The sequence below is a fragment of the Mustelus asterias genome, unplaced genomic scaffold (genome assembly GCF_964213995.1).
Source record: "Mustelus asterias unplaced genomic scaffold, sMusAst1.hap1.1 HAP1_SCAFFOLD_2218, whole genome shotgun sequence".
Classification (NCBI taxonomy): Eukaryota; Metazoa; Chordata; class Chondrichthyes; order Carcharhiniformes; family Triakidae; genus Mustelus; species Mustelus asterias.
Window position 1 is genome coordinate 25,970 of NW_027592163.1, and position 14,583 is coordinate 40,552.

Sequence of the window (14,583 nt, forward strand, 5' to 3'; positions counted from 1 at the left end):
TAGGTATAACCTTTTGCTTCCCTCAAAGACTCTGGGCGTGATCTTACCTGCCATTCACGCCACGCTCCCGCTGCAGCCTAGTCGGAGAGTTTGGATGGGAAAATCCCACCGGCGTGAGCGGCGGTAAGATTCCAGCCTCTTTCTTTTATTCTTCCATGGGGTGCGGTCACTGCTGGCAAGGCCTGAATTTGCTGCTGTGATAAGTCCTCGGAGGCAGAAATCCCTTCACCAAAATCCCTTTATTTACAAGTCTGACAACTGCATACAGAGTGTTTTCCGTTAGCAGTCTACACTCGGAGTCCCAGAGGAACTGACACGCCTTGTTAAGTACAGAGCAAGAGGCTCCCTGACTGGCCCATCAATTTGGCCCTTAATCAGGGACATCATTTTGTGTTCAGCCAAATAAACAAAATCAATTTAACTGAGGGACAACTCAAAAAGGGGCAGCTCCCTAAAAGGAGGGGAACCGCCCAAAACAAAAGGCAAAACGGAAAGGTAACTTAAAACATCAAATTAAAATGTGATCAAAGGGGTCAATGTTACACCCCAGTCCCTGCGGTGCCCAGCGGGCACGGAAGGGCCCTTAATCAGGGAGTTCATGTTCTAACAGGCCCACCTCAATTGCCTGATTAAAGTCAATACAGCTGTCCATCCCCAACTGCCCTTGAACTGAGGGCAATGAAGAATCAACCACATTGCTGTGGGTCTGGAGTGACACCGAGGCCAGACTGGGAAAGGAGGGCAGATTTCCTTCCCTGAAGGACATTAGTGAACCAAACGGGTTTTCACAATAAACTATGACAGTTTTGTGATCAAAATTACCAAGAGTAGCTTTCAATTCCAGATTTCTCTTTGCTCGAGTCGCCGTGGCAACAACGATACAGGAAAGATACAAAAAAAAACAGCCTTGGTTATTACTCTCTGGAAGAGTGTGTGTGCATGCGGGAGGGCAGTGGATGAACCTGGCTAGTTTGCAATGGTCCTACAGTCAAAATAGTCTGCCACCTATAGAATTTAAGCTTATATTAACACAAAATGAGTAACATTCCTTGGTCGTGTACTGTAGGAACGTGGAGTTGACCCGAGTTAGAAAGACAAGCACTTCACTGAAGACAGGTTGTCAAGACAACGGTGGTAAAACATCCCTGTCGTCAGGTAATGAAATGTCTATTGAGATGAGGAGGATGAACAGGGCTTCATCTGTTATTAAGCACAATATAAAATTAAGACAGCGTGAGTAATAGAGGATAGATTAGATTTTGCCGCGTGATGTTTATGCTATAATTGTAATGCTACAATAAATAGCATAAATAACAGTAGGTCAGATAGTTTAGGGATAATGAGAAAATTACTGAAGGAAAGGATGCGAGTGTTGCTAGGCATCGGGGGGAATGTGTCCTTGTAAAACACTGGTTAGAAAAGTTACAGCTGCCTGCACCAGCTTCCTACCTCAGCCTAATATAAAGTCAGGTAGCATGGCGTGCATCCCGTCTCAAGGAACACAAGGGTTCCAACCAGCAGGCTGACTGATATGGGAGCATGGGGCTTGACATCAACTCGAGAGCTTGGGGGGGGGGGGGGGACCAGAACCTGCGAACCTTGGGTTCCGTAATCGAGCTGTGGCCAAGCCTCAGCTGGAATATTTTGCCCAGTTCGGGGTAGGGGGGCACGGCACTTTAACTGGGATTGCCAACCCCCCCCAGGATTGGTCTGGACTCTCCAAGAATTGAAGACCGATCTGCTGTGTGCAACACTAGAGAGAAAAACCATCGGCACATTAATGTATATTTTTTGTCATTTCCTTTGAGCATTCCTCTTTACCAGATATAAAAACATTGAACATGGGCCGGGGGTGAGGGGGAAGACTTCTTGGCTGATAGTCAAGCATCATCCAATCAGATGATGAGTCTTTTTACTTTCCAGTTGGCGTAGGAAGGCAGGGAAGGATGTGTTGTCCGACTAATGGCCAGAGTGTGGAGTTGAAAGTTAGTCTCAGTAATGGTGATCATGAGACCATTATTGGTTGCCTTAAAAACCCATCTAGTTCACTAATGCCCTTCACAAAAGAAAATCTGAAGAAATTTGATCTGGTTTAATCCAGGCCCACAGCAATGCGCTTTACACTCAACAGTCCTCTGAAATGGCCAGTCAAGTCATTCCGTTGAAGGATAATGAGGGATGGATAATAAATGTTGCCCTTGCCAGTGATGCCCACATCCCATGAAAGAATAAAGGAAATTGTTATATATTTAAGTGGTTGCATGGTTACTTTAAGAGCTGATCACATGATTTGATGGTGATGTTATTAGCGTGTTGCACAGGCTGCTGTTTTATTTTGTTTATCCTCTGTACAAACCAACAGTCCTCTCAATAAATCTGTTGTTGTTAGTTAGAATCTACGTGTGCAAAACACATCTTTTTTCTTTTTGTCCAAAACCTACAACCCCGAACATAGTTATGACATTACAGAAATAAAAGTGCCTAATCGAAAGGTCAGGTAGTGTCCCTCAAGTTTACACTGAGTTTCACTGGAACAGTGCAACTGGCCATGGCAGACACGTCAACCTCAGAGCAAAGTGGAGAATTAAAACGATAGGCCACCGGAAGCATGGGAGGGGGTCATGCTTGCAGGCTAAACAGAGGTGTTTGCAAAGCAGTCACCCAACCTGTGTTTGGTATCTCCGCTTTGTTTCCTTCCAGATGAAGCAGGGATTTATTTACACCTCTTTCAATTTGGTATACAGTATTCGTTGCTTACAGTGCAGTTTATTCTACATGGTCTAACCTGCTGCGTGTTTCCAGCATTTTCTGTCTTCATTTTAGACACAGATTTAAGGTTTTGGGCGAGAGAAGTAGGGGAGAGGTCCAGAAGGACTTCTGTTACGCAGCCAGTGGTAACGAACTAGAACTCGTTGCCCACCAGGATGGTCACAAGAAGAAGTCTCACAACATCAGGTTAAAGTCCAACAGGTTTATTTGGAATCACGAGCTTTCGGAGCACTGCTCCTTCCTCAGGTGAGTGGCTGACCTGTCCCTCGCCTGAGAAGCCACTCACCTGATGAAGGAGCAGCGCTCCGAAAGCTCGTGATTCCAAATAAACCTATTGGACTTCAACCTGGTGTTGTGAGACTTCTTACTGTGCCCACCCCAGTCCAACGCCGGCATCTCCACATCATGACCACCAGGATGGTGGAAGTGGAGAAGCTGAATGATTTTGGAAGGAAATTGGATGGGCCTTTAAGGAAAGTAAACTTATAGGGCTACAGGTATGGTGGGTGGTGGTGGGTGGGTGGGTGGTGGGGAGGGGCTGTGATTGAGACTGACTGAATTGCTCTACAGAAAGCCAGAATGGACTCAATAGGCCGAATGGTCTCCTTCTGTGCTGCAATGAATCTGTGACTCCACGACAAGGTGTCCCTCACAGAATCTTACACCTGCTAAGATTCACAATGAATTATGACAGATTCTGCAAGATTCACTCTGCATAGGATGTCATAGAATCCTTACAACGCAGAAGGAGGCCATTCGGCCCATCGAGTCTGCACCGACAACATTCCCACCCAGGCCCTGTAACCCCACATATTTACCCTGCTAATCCCTATGGCACTAGGGTCAATTTAGCATGGCCAATCCACCTAACCTACACATCTTTGGACTGTGGGAGGAAACCCACGCAGACACGGGGAGAATGCGCAAACTCCATACGGACAGTGACCCAAGGTTGGAATTGAACCCGGGTCCTTGGCGCTGTGAGGCAGCAGTGCTAACCACTGTGCCACCGCGCAGCACCTTTCCTGATTACTCACCTTCACTTGATCAAAGTTCTTCAGGAGGGCAACGACAAATCCCCCATGATTCTGAAATTGAATTGAGAAAGAAAATAAGACAAAGAACCCTTGATTGCAGACACACTGCAAGCAGCTCACAAACTGCTTCGATGATGGAATATCCCATGTGTCCTTTCAGCTTTTCAAGTTTATTGCCCCCAATCCTTCGTAACATCCCTCCTATCAGACCAGAAGACATAGGAGCAGAATTAGGCCACTCGGCCCATCGAGTCTGCTCCGCTATTCAATCATGGCTGATATTTTTCTCATCTCCATTCTCCTGCCTTTTCCCCATAACCCCTGATCCCCTTATTAATCAGGAACCTATCTATCTCTGTCGTAAAGACACTCAATGACCTGGCCTCCACAGCCTTCTGCGGGCAAAGAGTACAACAGATTCACCACTCTGGCTGAAGAAATTTCTCCTCATCTCTGTTTTAAAAGGTCGTCCCTTTAACCTGAGGTTGTGCCCTCTGGTTCTAGTTTTTCCTACTCGTGGAAACATCCTCTCCACGTCCACTCCTCCCATCAAACTAAATTCCCCCTCCCAGAGTCCCTTAAATAGGGGAATAATGTGGCGTTACTCCAAGATAGCCATCATTTTGTAGTCAATAAACTTAACAATAAATTATCACTATCAAGTGTAACCCGGTCTTTGTGTTAACTTCTACAGTTGAACCGCTTCCCTCCAACAAAAGGTCACAAGTTTGAATGTTCACTCGTGACTAATCAGCGCCATTTGCAACTCCTCAGAGACTGAAGCATTCCATATCCATACTAAGCAAGATTTGGACAACATTCAGGCTTGGGCTGATAATAACATTTCTGCTATATAATTTCAGGCAATGACCATCTCCAACAAGAGAGGACCTAACCATCTCTCCTTGACATTCAATGGCATCATCATCACTAAAGACCCCACCATCAGCATCCTGGGGGTTTTCCATTGACCAGAAACTGAACTGGACCAGCTTTGTAAATACTGTGATTACAAGAGCAGGTCAGGGGCTGGGAAATCTGTGGCAAGTAACTCACCTCCTGACTCCTCAAATCTTGTCCACCTTCTACATGGCACAAGTCAGGAGTGTGATGGAATATTCTCCACTTGCCTGGTTGAGTGTAGCTTCAACAATACTTGAGAAACTCAACACCACCTAGTATAAAGCAGCCTATTTGAAAAACACCCTATCTACCACCTTCAACATTTACTCCCTCCACCACCGATGCACAGTGTATACCATCTACAAGATGCAGTGCAGCAACTCGCCAAGGCTCCTCGAAGTCCACCTTCCAAACCCGCGACCTGTACCACCTAGAAGGACAAGGGCAGCAGACACATGGGAACACCACCAACTGCAAGTTCCCCTCCAAGCCACAGACCATCTTGACTGGGGAATATAACACCGTTGCTTCACTGTCGGTGAGTCAAAACCCTGGAACTCCTTTCCTAACAGTGCTGTGGGCGTACTTTCACATGGACCGCAGTGGTTCAAGAAGACAAGCTCACCGCCACCTTCTCAAGGGCAATTAGAGATGGGTAATAAATACAAAGATGTTTACATCTCATGAAAGAATTTTTAAAAAGCTCACCAGCGTTCATTGTCTGAGGTAATGGACTCTTCCAGTGACTATGGAGACAAATCCTACATCTAAGAGCTTTCAGAGGGAGGGGGAGAAATTAATTGAGACCATAGACCATAAGAAATAGGAGCAGAATTAGGCCATTTGGCCCATGGAGTCTGCTCCACCATTCAATCATAGCTGATATGATTCTCATCCCCGTTCTCCTGCCTTCTCTCCATAAACCTTGGTCCCCTTATTGATCAAGAACCTATCTCTCTCTGTCTTAAAAGACACTCAATGACCTGGCCTCCACAGCCCTCTGTGACAATGACTTCCACAGAATCACCACCCTCTGGCTGAAGTAATGCCTCTTCATCTCTCTTTTAAAGGACTGTCCCTTCACTATGAGGTTGTGCCCTCGAGTTCTAGTCTCTCCCACTAATGGAAACATCCTCTCCATGTCCATGCTACCTTGGCCTCTCAGTATTCTGCAAGTTTCAATTAGATCCCCCCTCATCCTTCTAAACTCCATTCAAGTATAGGCCCAGACTCCTCAAATGACAAACCCTTCATTCTTGGGATCATTCTTGTGAACCTCCTCTGGACCCCCTCCAAGGTCAGTACATCCTTCCTTTGGTATGGGACCCAAAACTGCTCACAATACTCCAAATGGGGACTGACTAGGGCCTTACACAGCCTCAGCAGTACATCCCTGCTCTTGTATTCTAGCCCTCTAGATATGAAATTGGTCAATATTCAACAATGCCGACATAAGGAGCCTCCTCTCTCATGCTGAGGACTTTGCAGTTCATCGGGAACCACTTCCTGCCAGAAAACTGATCACAATTCAGGCCCAGCCTGTCATTCCAGGAAGCTGTTACCTGCACGTAGCCACCAGTGTAACTGACATCACTGTGAGATTTCCAAAATAGGAAGTTCCAACTTACACATTTCTTTTTCACCTCTCCATAAAGCGTCCACATGATTTCCATGGTCTGAATCACAGTTAAATCCACAGCTTCATCTTTGCAGTTCCTGCAGAATCAGGAAGGGAAAAAAACAGCTGAATCCAATGCATAACCCAACATCTATCTGCCATTACCAAATTAATTGCTCCCTGGGTCACTAGCTCAGCTGGCTAGAAAGCGATGCCAATGCCATAGGTTCAATCCTTGTGCCAGCTATGGCAGTTCATGCGGAACTGCCTCCTCGCCTTGTGCCATGCTTCATAAAATCATAGTAAGAAGTCTCACAACACCAGGTTAAAGTCCAACAGGTTTATTTGGAATCACGATCTTTCGGAAGTAAGTTTCACAAACATGGCATATATAGGCAAAGACACAATTGCCCTTTGTCTACAGATGCCGTGTTTCTGAAACCTACCTCTCCACTCACCCTGATGAAGGAGCAGCGTTCCAAAAGCTCGTGATTCCAAATAAACCTGTTGGACTTTAACCTGAGACTTCTTACTGTGCTCACCCCAGTCTAACGCTGGCATCTCCACATCATAAAATCATAGGATTCCTACAGTGCAGAAGGAGGCCACTCAGCCCATCAAACCTGCCCCAACAACAGTCCCACCCAGGCCCTATTCCAGTAACCCCATGCATTTACCCTGACACTAATCCCCCGACACTAAGGGGCAATTTAGCATGGCTGATCAACCTAACCCGCGCATCTTTGGAATGTGGGAGGAAACCGGTGCACCCGGAGGAAACCCACGCAGACACAGGGAGAATGCGCAGACTCCGCACAGTCACCGAACCCCGCTCCCTGGCGCTGTGAAGCAGGAGTGTGCCACTGTGTTTGCAGAGTGGTGGCCCTCAAGATATATATAAAACAAACTCTAATGGAGAGAAATGTCTAAGGCCCTGCATGGACAACAGTCAATGACCTTTGGATGAATGTATTAAGCATAAGATGATTGTCGTTCCTCATCTACTATTACCTGTGATTTTCTCAATAAAATCCCTGGCTGATTTTCTCTTCCCTGTCCCTGGGGGACACTCTGGCCAGGTTACTGGGAAATTTCCTCATGTGTGCATAGCTCCGAGACATTGATATCAAGAATCATCAGGGGCAACCAGTCACAGAAGGAGGCCATTTGCCCCATCGAGTCCATGCCAGCTCCCTGCAGAGCAATCCAGTCAGTCCCACTCCCCTGTTCAGTTCCTTTATCCTTGCCAAGTTTAATTCCCTAAAGTGTTCATCCAATTTCCTTTGGAAATTGTTCATCTTCTCCGCTTCCACCACCTGCGCGGGCAGCGAGTTCCAGGTCATTACCATTCGCTGCGTTCTCATCCCCCCCTACATCTCCTGCCCAAAACCTTAACTCTGTGTCAAAACTAAAGAGAGAGAAACATTTAGATTGAGAAAGAAAAAAACTTGCATTCATATAGCGCCTTTCGTGACCTCGGGTCATTGGCTTTATAGCCAATGTAATCCTTTTGAAGTGAAGTTACGGACGAAATGCATCAGCCAAAATTACGCACAGCAAGCTCCCACAGCAGAGATATGGACTGGAATTCTCCGGCCATTCACGTCGGCGGGATTCTCCGGTTCTGCCGGCAGTGCAGCCACACCCACGGGTTTCCCAGTGGCGTGGGGTGACATCAATGGGAATTCCCATCGACAAGATCGGGAGCAGAGAATCCCGCTGCTGGGAAACGACACGCCACCTCCCACCAGCGGGAAACACGCAGCTGGGAGGCTGGAGAATCTCACCCCTTATAATCGCCAAATAATCTGGTTAATGGATAGATGTTGGCTAGGACACCGGGGAGAACTTTCCTGTTCTTCCTCAAAATAATGCCATGATATCACTTATGTTCACAAGAGGGGACAGGTTTGATTTGATTTATTATTGTCACATGTATTAGTATACAGTGAAAAGTATTGTTTCTTGCGCGCTATACAGACAAAGCATACCGTTCATAGAGAAGGAAAGGAGAGAGTGCAGAATGTAGTGTTACAGTCATAGCGAGGATACAGAGAAAGATCAGCTTAATGCAAGGTAGGTCCATTCAAAAGTCTGATGACAGCAGGGAAGAAGCTGTTCTTGAGTCGGTTGGTACGTGACCTCAGACTTCTGTATCTTTTCCCCGATGGAAGAAGGTAGAAGAGAGAATGTCCGGGGTGCGTGAGGTCCTTGATTATGCTGGCTGCATTTCCAAGGCAGCGGGAAGTGTAGACAGAGTCAATGGATGGGAGGTTGGTTTGCGTGATAGACTGGGCTTCATTCACGATCCTTTCTAATTTTTTTGCAGAGCAGAGACCATACCAAGCTGTGATACAACCAGAAAGAATGCTTTCTAGGTGCATCTGTAGAAGTTGGTGAGAGTCAGAGCTGACATGCCAAATTTCCTTAGTCTCCTGGGAAAGTAGAGGCGTTGGTGGGCTTTCTAAACTACAGTGTCGGCATGGAGGGACCAGGACAGGTTTTGGTGATCTGGATACTGGGAAACTTGAAGCTCTCGCCCATTTCTACTTTGACCCCATTGATGTAGACTGAACAAGTACACCACGACAATAACTGACATCATTTGTAAGTGTGTAGAAGACTGTGCACCAAAGAAGCAAATCCGCGTGTTTCACAACCGGAAACCATGGATGAACAGGGATATCCACTGCCTGATGAGTCCAAGTCTGAGGCGTTCAAGTCAGGTGACCCTGACCTATACAAGAAAGCCAGATATGATCTACGGAGACAGGGCCTCATTTATTGTCTGACATGAAAGATGCCACCTCAGATAGTGCAGCACTCCCTCAGTACTGCAATGGGAATATCAGTCTGGACAAGTCTCTGGAGTGGGGCTGGAACCCACGACCTTCTGACTCGGAGACATCAGAAACAAGGACATGAGAGACAGGAGAGGAATTTTGGAATGAAACACTAATGGAAGGTTGTTCACGGGTATCTCTCAGCAGATCCGCTGCTTGTCATATTGACAAAATATTCCAGAGGGAGAGATGTAACAATGGAGAGAAAACAAGCGACTAATGAAAGTACAGCCCCCCCCACGTGCTGCCACGTGCTAACCCACACTACAGAGTGGCAGGACAGAATGTCCACTCAATTCCTGGCCTGACAAGCTCCCAAACCCACACAGCTGTGAAGCATTTTTCCCTGAAGACAGAAGGAAAAGTAAAACATACGCAGGGTGCAAGCAGGTTTTAACCAAGGCCCAAGCTGCCTAAAAATTCTAAACATTAATGCTAACTGAGGGATAGGCCAACTGTCTGCATGTGAATGGTGCCGCCCATAAGACACCCAAAACCCAAGAATGAATAAAGCGGGTTGGGGGGGGGGGGGGGGGGCGAGGGAGAGAGAGAGAGAGAGGTCGGTGTGGCTAACTGGCATGGAAGGAAAACCTGTTTGGAGGAATTGGGATTTCCATTTTCTGCCATTTGTATTGTTAACAATCTCTAAATGAGATCGCCAGTTGGTACAACTCAGTGCAAATTCCAAATTCCTTGCTGCAATAAAAGTGTACTCTTTATGAGTTTGCAACAGAGCACAGCTCTCACAGCTAAGGTGTTTGATGGAAAGTAATAATTCCTGGAATAATTTCCTTGTAGTCAGGAGCGCAATGTTCAAACTGAGTTATAGGCCGGAACCCTACCACCTCACCTGCCTAGAGTCGGAGCGGGCGAGGGTCCGACAATGGGAAATCTCCTTTGACCTCGGGCGGGAAATTCCGGTCATGCCCGAGCGAGGCCATAAAATCACGCCCATTATTTTTTTGAGGTCGGGTAAATGAAGGTTCAGCCAAATGAGCCAGTTTGGGCAAACTTGGCAGTGATCCAGGGCCTATTTGGGGCCTCGGGAAGTTTTGGGTTGTTAGAAATCTTTCATTTTGTTTAGAACAAGTTTGGCAACAAACAACGGGAGGGGGAACATATGCACATTTGAAGACGGGCACTGATTGTTCTGGATCAGTATGAAATAAGAGGAGTGGGCCACCTGGCCCCTCCAGCCTGCTCCACCAGTCAATAAGATCATGGCTGATCCAATGTGGCCTCAACTCCTGTCCCCATGAACCTTGACTCTCTTGTCAATCGGAAGTCGGTCTAACACAGCCGTGAATATATTCAATGACCCAACCTCCAGTGTTCACTGAGGGCGAGAATTCTACACACTAACAACTCTCTGGGAGAGAAGAATTCCTCCTCATCTCCGTCCAAAATGGGAGGATCTTCATTTTGAAACTGTGCCCACTAATTCTAGATTCTCCCACAAAGGGAAACACCCTCTCAGCATCTATCCTCAAATCCCCTCACAATTGTATATATTTATGAAAATGAGTTGAAAGGCTGGGGGTCAAGGGTTTCAAGACAACTCTTGGGACCAAAATGTTCATCTTCTTCTTCCTGGAGGAGATGAGCAGGATTATCCTGGAGTCTCCAAGTATTGAAGATCAATCTCACAGGCACTGCTGTGAGCAACCAGAAAGAAAAAGAAATCATCAGGGTGTAAAAAATTGTGTAGGTTTTGATCATTTTGTTTATTAGTTATAAAGATATTCAAAGTCTCTAATAAAGGCTATTTGACTGGGTGGGATGGTTGGAGGTGGGTGAAGGGGGGGGAGTGGGGGGGGTCATGTGCTGAAACATCCAGGAATATGTCTCACCAGAGTAAGCAACCGTACATCTCAACAAGACAAAGAGTTGAAAGGTATGAATTTTATTTTTATTGCACAAAGTCATTAAGCTGGATGTTTAATTTTAATATAAAGCAATGGGTGTGAAAACTGCCGCTGGAACTCCTACACATTCTCCACAATGTTCAGGGCATGGATCCAGCTCACTGTGTCAACAGATTTCAGGTTAGACTGCCAGAGATATAGCTCCCGTCCCAGTGGCTGCACTGAAAAAGACAGCCAGGGAAAGGTGAGACTTTGAGAGGGGTTGGGCCTTCAATCAGGTTTAAGAACAAAGAAAATTACAGCACAGGAACAGGCCCTTCGGCCCTCCAAGCCTGCACCGACCAGGCTGCCCGACTGAACTGTGACGGAAAGTGATTAAACTCAGTCACCCTGACAGTTAGAAGGCAACTGGTTTAAAAGACTCCTTCGTTGACAGTCCCTCAGGGTGGAGGATGACTTGCTTGGTTAGCCGTGAGGCTCCGACTGAGTAGGTCTTTATTCTCAGAGTCTTTGAGTCCAGCGACATCTAGTCTCCTGCGGCAGAGTTCGATCTGCCTCTGCCGGTGTGGGAGACGGTAGAGTGGATTAGTCAGTGGTCAGTGCAGCAGTCGTTGGCTCCGGTCATGGTGCGGGTGATGCAGACATCTTTGTGGTCCCTTGCGCAGACAATGATATAGTCTAGAGCGGCACAGTGGTTAGTGCTGCAGTATCACAGTGCCAGGGACCCAGGTGCGATTCCGGCCTCAGGTGACTGTCTGTGTGGAGTTTGCACATTCTCCCCATGTCTGTGTGGGTTTTCTCCGGGTGCTCTTCTCCCACAGTCCAAAGGGTTAGGTTGATTGCCCATGCTAAAATGACCCGGTCTCTAGACAGGGGCAACCGGGGAAACCCCACCTAACATCTTTGCTTCAAGCACCCTATTAAAGAAACAATTCCAAACATTCATTCCACCCCCTCCCCCCCCCCTTGATTAAAGAGCCCCCCCCCCCCTTGATTAAAGAGGTCCTTCCCAGGCTGGCTGGTCGAAATGTAACTTTCACTAAGTAAAGTTCATGTCCTCTGTGTTATGAAGTTGCATATATAAAGGTTAAAAATGTGGGTGTTTGACAAATGTACATATTGAACAGAAATGCTAAGAAAACCAAAAGAAAATCACAGCGCATTGTCTCTTTAAAAAGCATGTGTCTTTGTGCTTGGGATTTTATACTGCAGAGAGCAGGCTGCAGAAGCTAACTTTGCAACATTTATGTCCAAAGCAGCAGCCAGAGTCCCAGCAGAGGTTGTTGGATTTGCGGATAGCGATGAGGACCATCAGACAATACAGCAGGATATAGATCAGTTGGAGACTTGGGCGGAGAGATGGCAGATGGAGTTTAATCCGGATAAATGTGAGGTAATGCATTTTGGAAGGTCTAATTCTGTTAGGAAATATGCAGTAAATAGCAGAACCCTTAAGAGTATTGATAGAGGGATCTGGGTGTACAGGTACACAGATCACTGAAAGTGGCAACGCAGGTGGAGAAGGTAGTCAAGAAGGCATACGGCATGCTTGCCTTCATCAGCCGGGGCATTGAGTTTAAAAATTGGCAAGTCATGTTGCAGCTTTATAGAACCTTAGTTAGGCCGCATTTGGAATATAGTGTTCAATTCTGGTCGCCACACTACCCGAAGGATGTGGAGGCTTTGGAGAGGGTACAGAAAAGATTTACCAGGATGTTACCTGGTATGAAGGGCATTAGCTATGAGGAGAGGTTGGAGAAACTTGGTTTGTTCTCACTGGAACGACGGAGGTTGAGGGGCGACCTGATAGAAGTCTACAAGATTATGAGGGGCACGGACAGAGTGGATAGTCAGAAGCTTTATCCCAGGGTGGAAGAGTCAATTACTGGGGGCATAGATTTAAGGTGCGAGAGGCAAGGTTTAAAAGAGTTTTTTTTTACACAGAGAGTGGTGGGTGCCTAGAACTCGTTGCCGGGGGAGGTAGTGGAAGCAGATACGATAGTGAGTTTTAAGGGGCATCTGACAAATGCATGAATAGGATGGGAATAGAGGGATATGGTCCCCGGAAGGATAGGGGGTTTTAGTTCAGTTGGGCAGCATGGTCGGTGCAGGCTTGGAGGGCCGAAGGGCCTGTTCCTGTGCTGTAATTTTCTTTGTTCTTTGTTCAGAGCAAAACAGGCTTTGAATTGGACCAATGATTTTAAAGCAAGCATTCAAAGACACAGAAGCAATTGAATTCAAATTTGAGTGTTGTTGACAGCCTCAAGCCGTTCAAATTGCAAGAATACTGTGAGGTAATTCTAGGTATTTATACCCGGTCAAGGGGAAATAACTGTTGGAGTAAGCTTGCCACCTCTTGGGGAAAAGAGGGTAGGCGAGGCTCTCGTATGAAATCCTGCAGTTTTAATACATAGCTTCATCAAATCACCATCTAAATAGAAGGAGAAACCAACTCAGAAAGTATTCCAGACCGAAGCATCAGAAGGAAGTTCATACGCCTGGTATTATATTATTTGAGAGTGACTATATTCTGTAATGAGTTATTTAATTATTCCGGACTGAGTCTTGTAATATTCGAACAGCGTTCTACTGGGGAGTTTATTCAGTTTCTTAATTGTTTTAATACGGTTATCACCAGTTCTAAAAAATAAAGACCTGTTAATTGTGCATGAAGTGGAGATGCCGGCGTTGGACTGGGGTAAACACAGTTGCACTTGGTCATGAAGACAGGGACAGATCCTGCTTTAATCTACCAAAACCAATCGCTTCCAATTATCTCACGCACACTCACCTACTTAAGATTACGAGGCGAGGTATATCCCTTTGGGGGGGTTCCAAAATCGCGCAGAGGGAAACATCACCTCCGCGTCGTAACATCTGGTCTTACTAACCCTATTTACTGCTGGAGTAATATTCAGGCCATGGGATCGCCCAGAAACTTACCAGTGTTGTCAAACTCCAAAGGCGAGATTTTGGAGTTGGCTTGAGCGAGAGCCGAAATTCCTGCCCGAGGTCAACGGACATTTCCACTATCCGCCCCTCGCCCGCTCCGATTCCATGGCGGGCGGGGCGGTCGCATTCCAGCAAGACTTTCACCCCATGTTCAAAAATCAAGACCAGAGGGAGTGCTACCAGTGCTACAATCCTCCAGTGCTACAACCCTCCACTCCCTTAACCCAGTACTGCTACAGTTCCAACTCCAACCGGTACAGCTCACAAACCACTTTACTCTGAATACTGAGCATTAAAACTGGTAAAGGATATAAAAGGTTGTGTACCATAACGATAACTCATTTACAGTTTTCCAGAATAATAGAATATTGCAGAACGTAATCCCCAAAACACCATCAAAAAATCCCACAGGAGCAATTAGAAAAAATGAACTTTGACTTATTGAATTACAGTAGTTCAGTTGCCCTGCTGTTGTCACCTTTGCAGCATAAACACCATTACAATATTGCTGCAAAACATTGTCTCCTCCAATTCAGTGTGGCCAATGCTACGGAAGATGCACTAACATGAATAATATGAAATTTGTACAGCACAGA

The 14,583-nt window shown here is 46.3% G+C and overlaps 1 protein-coding gene across 1 annotated transcript in view; it reads right to left on the reverse strand.

Annotated features, from left to right (window-relative positions):
- Positions 1–14,583, reverse strand: part of LOC144489469 (E3 ubiquitin-protein ligase TTC3-like) — a 56,413-nt gene that overhangs the window by 25,888 nt on the left and 15,942 nt on the right. Inside the window, exons 4-5 of the mRNA XM_078207332.1 lie at positions 6,338–6,425; positions 3,807–3,857 (exon numbers count right to left, since the gene is read on the reverse strand). Of these exons, the coding sequence (XP_078063458.1) occupies positions 3,807–3,857; positions 6,338–6,425 (139 nt within the window). The remainder of the gene's footprint in view (positions 1–3,806; positions 3,858–6,337; positions 6,426–14,583) is intronic.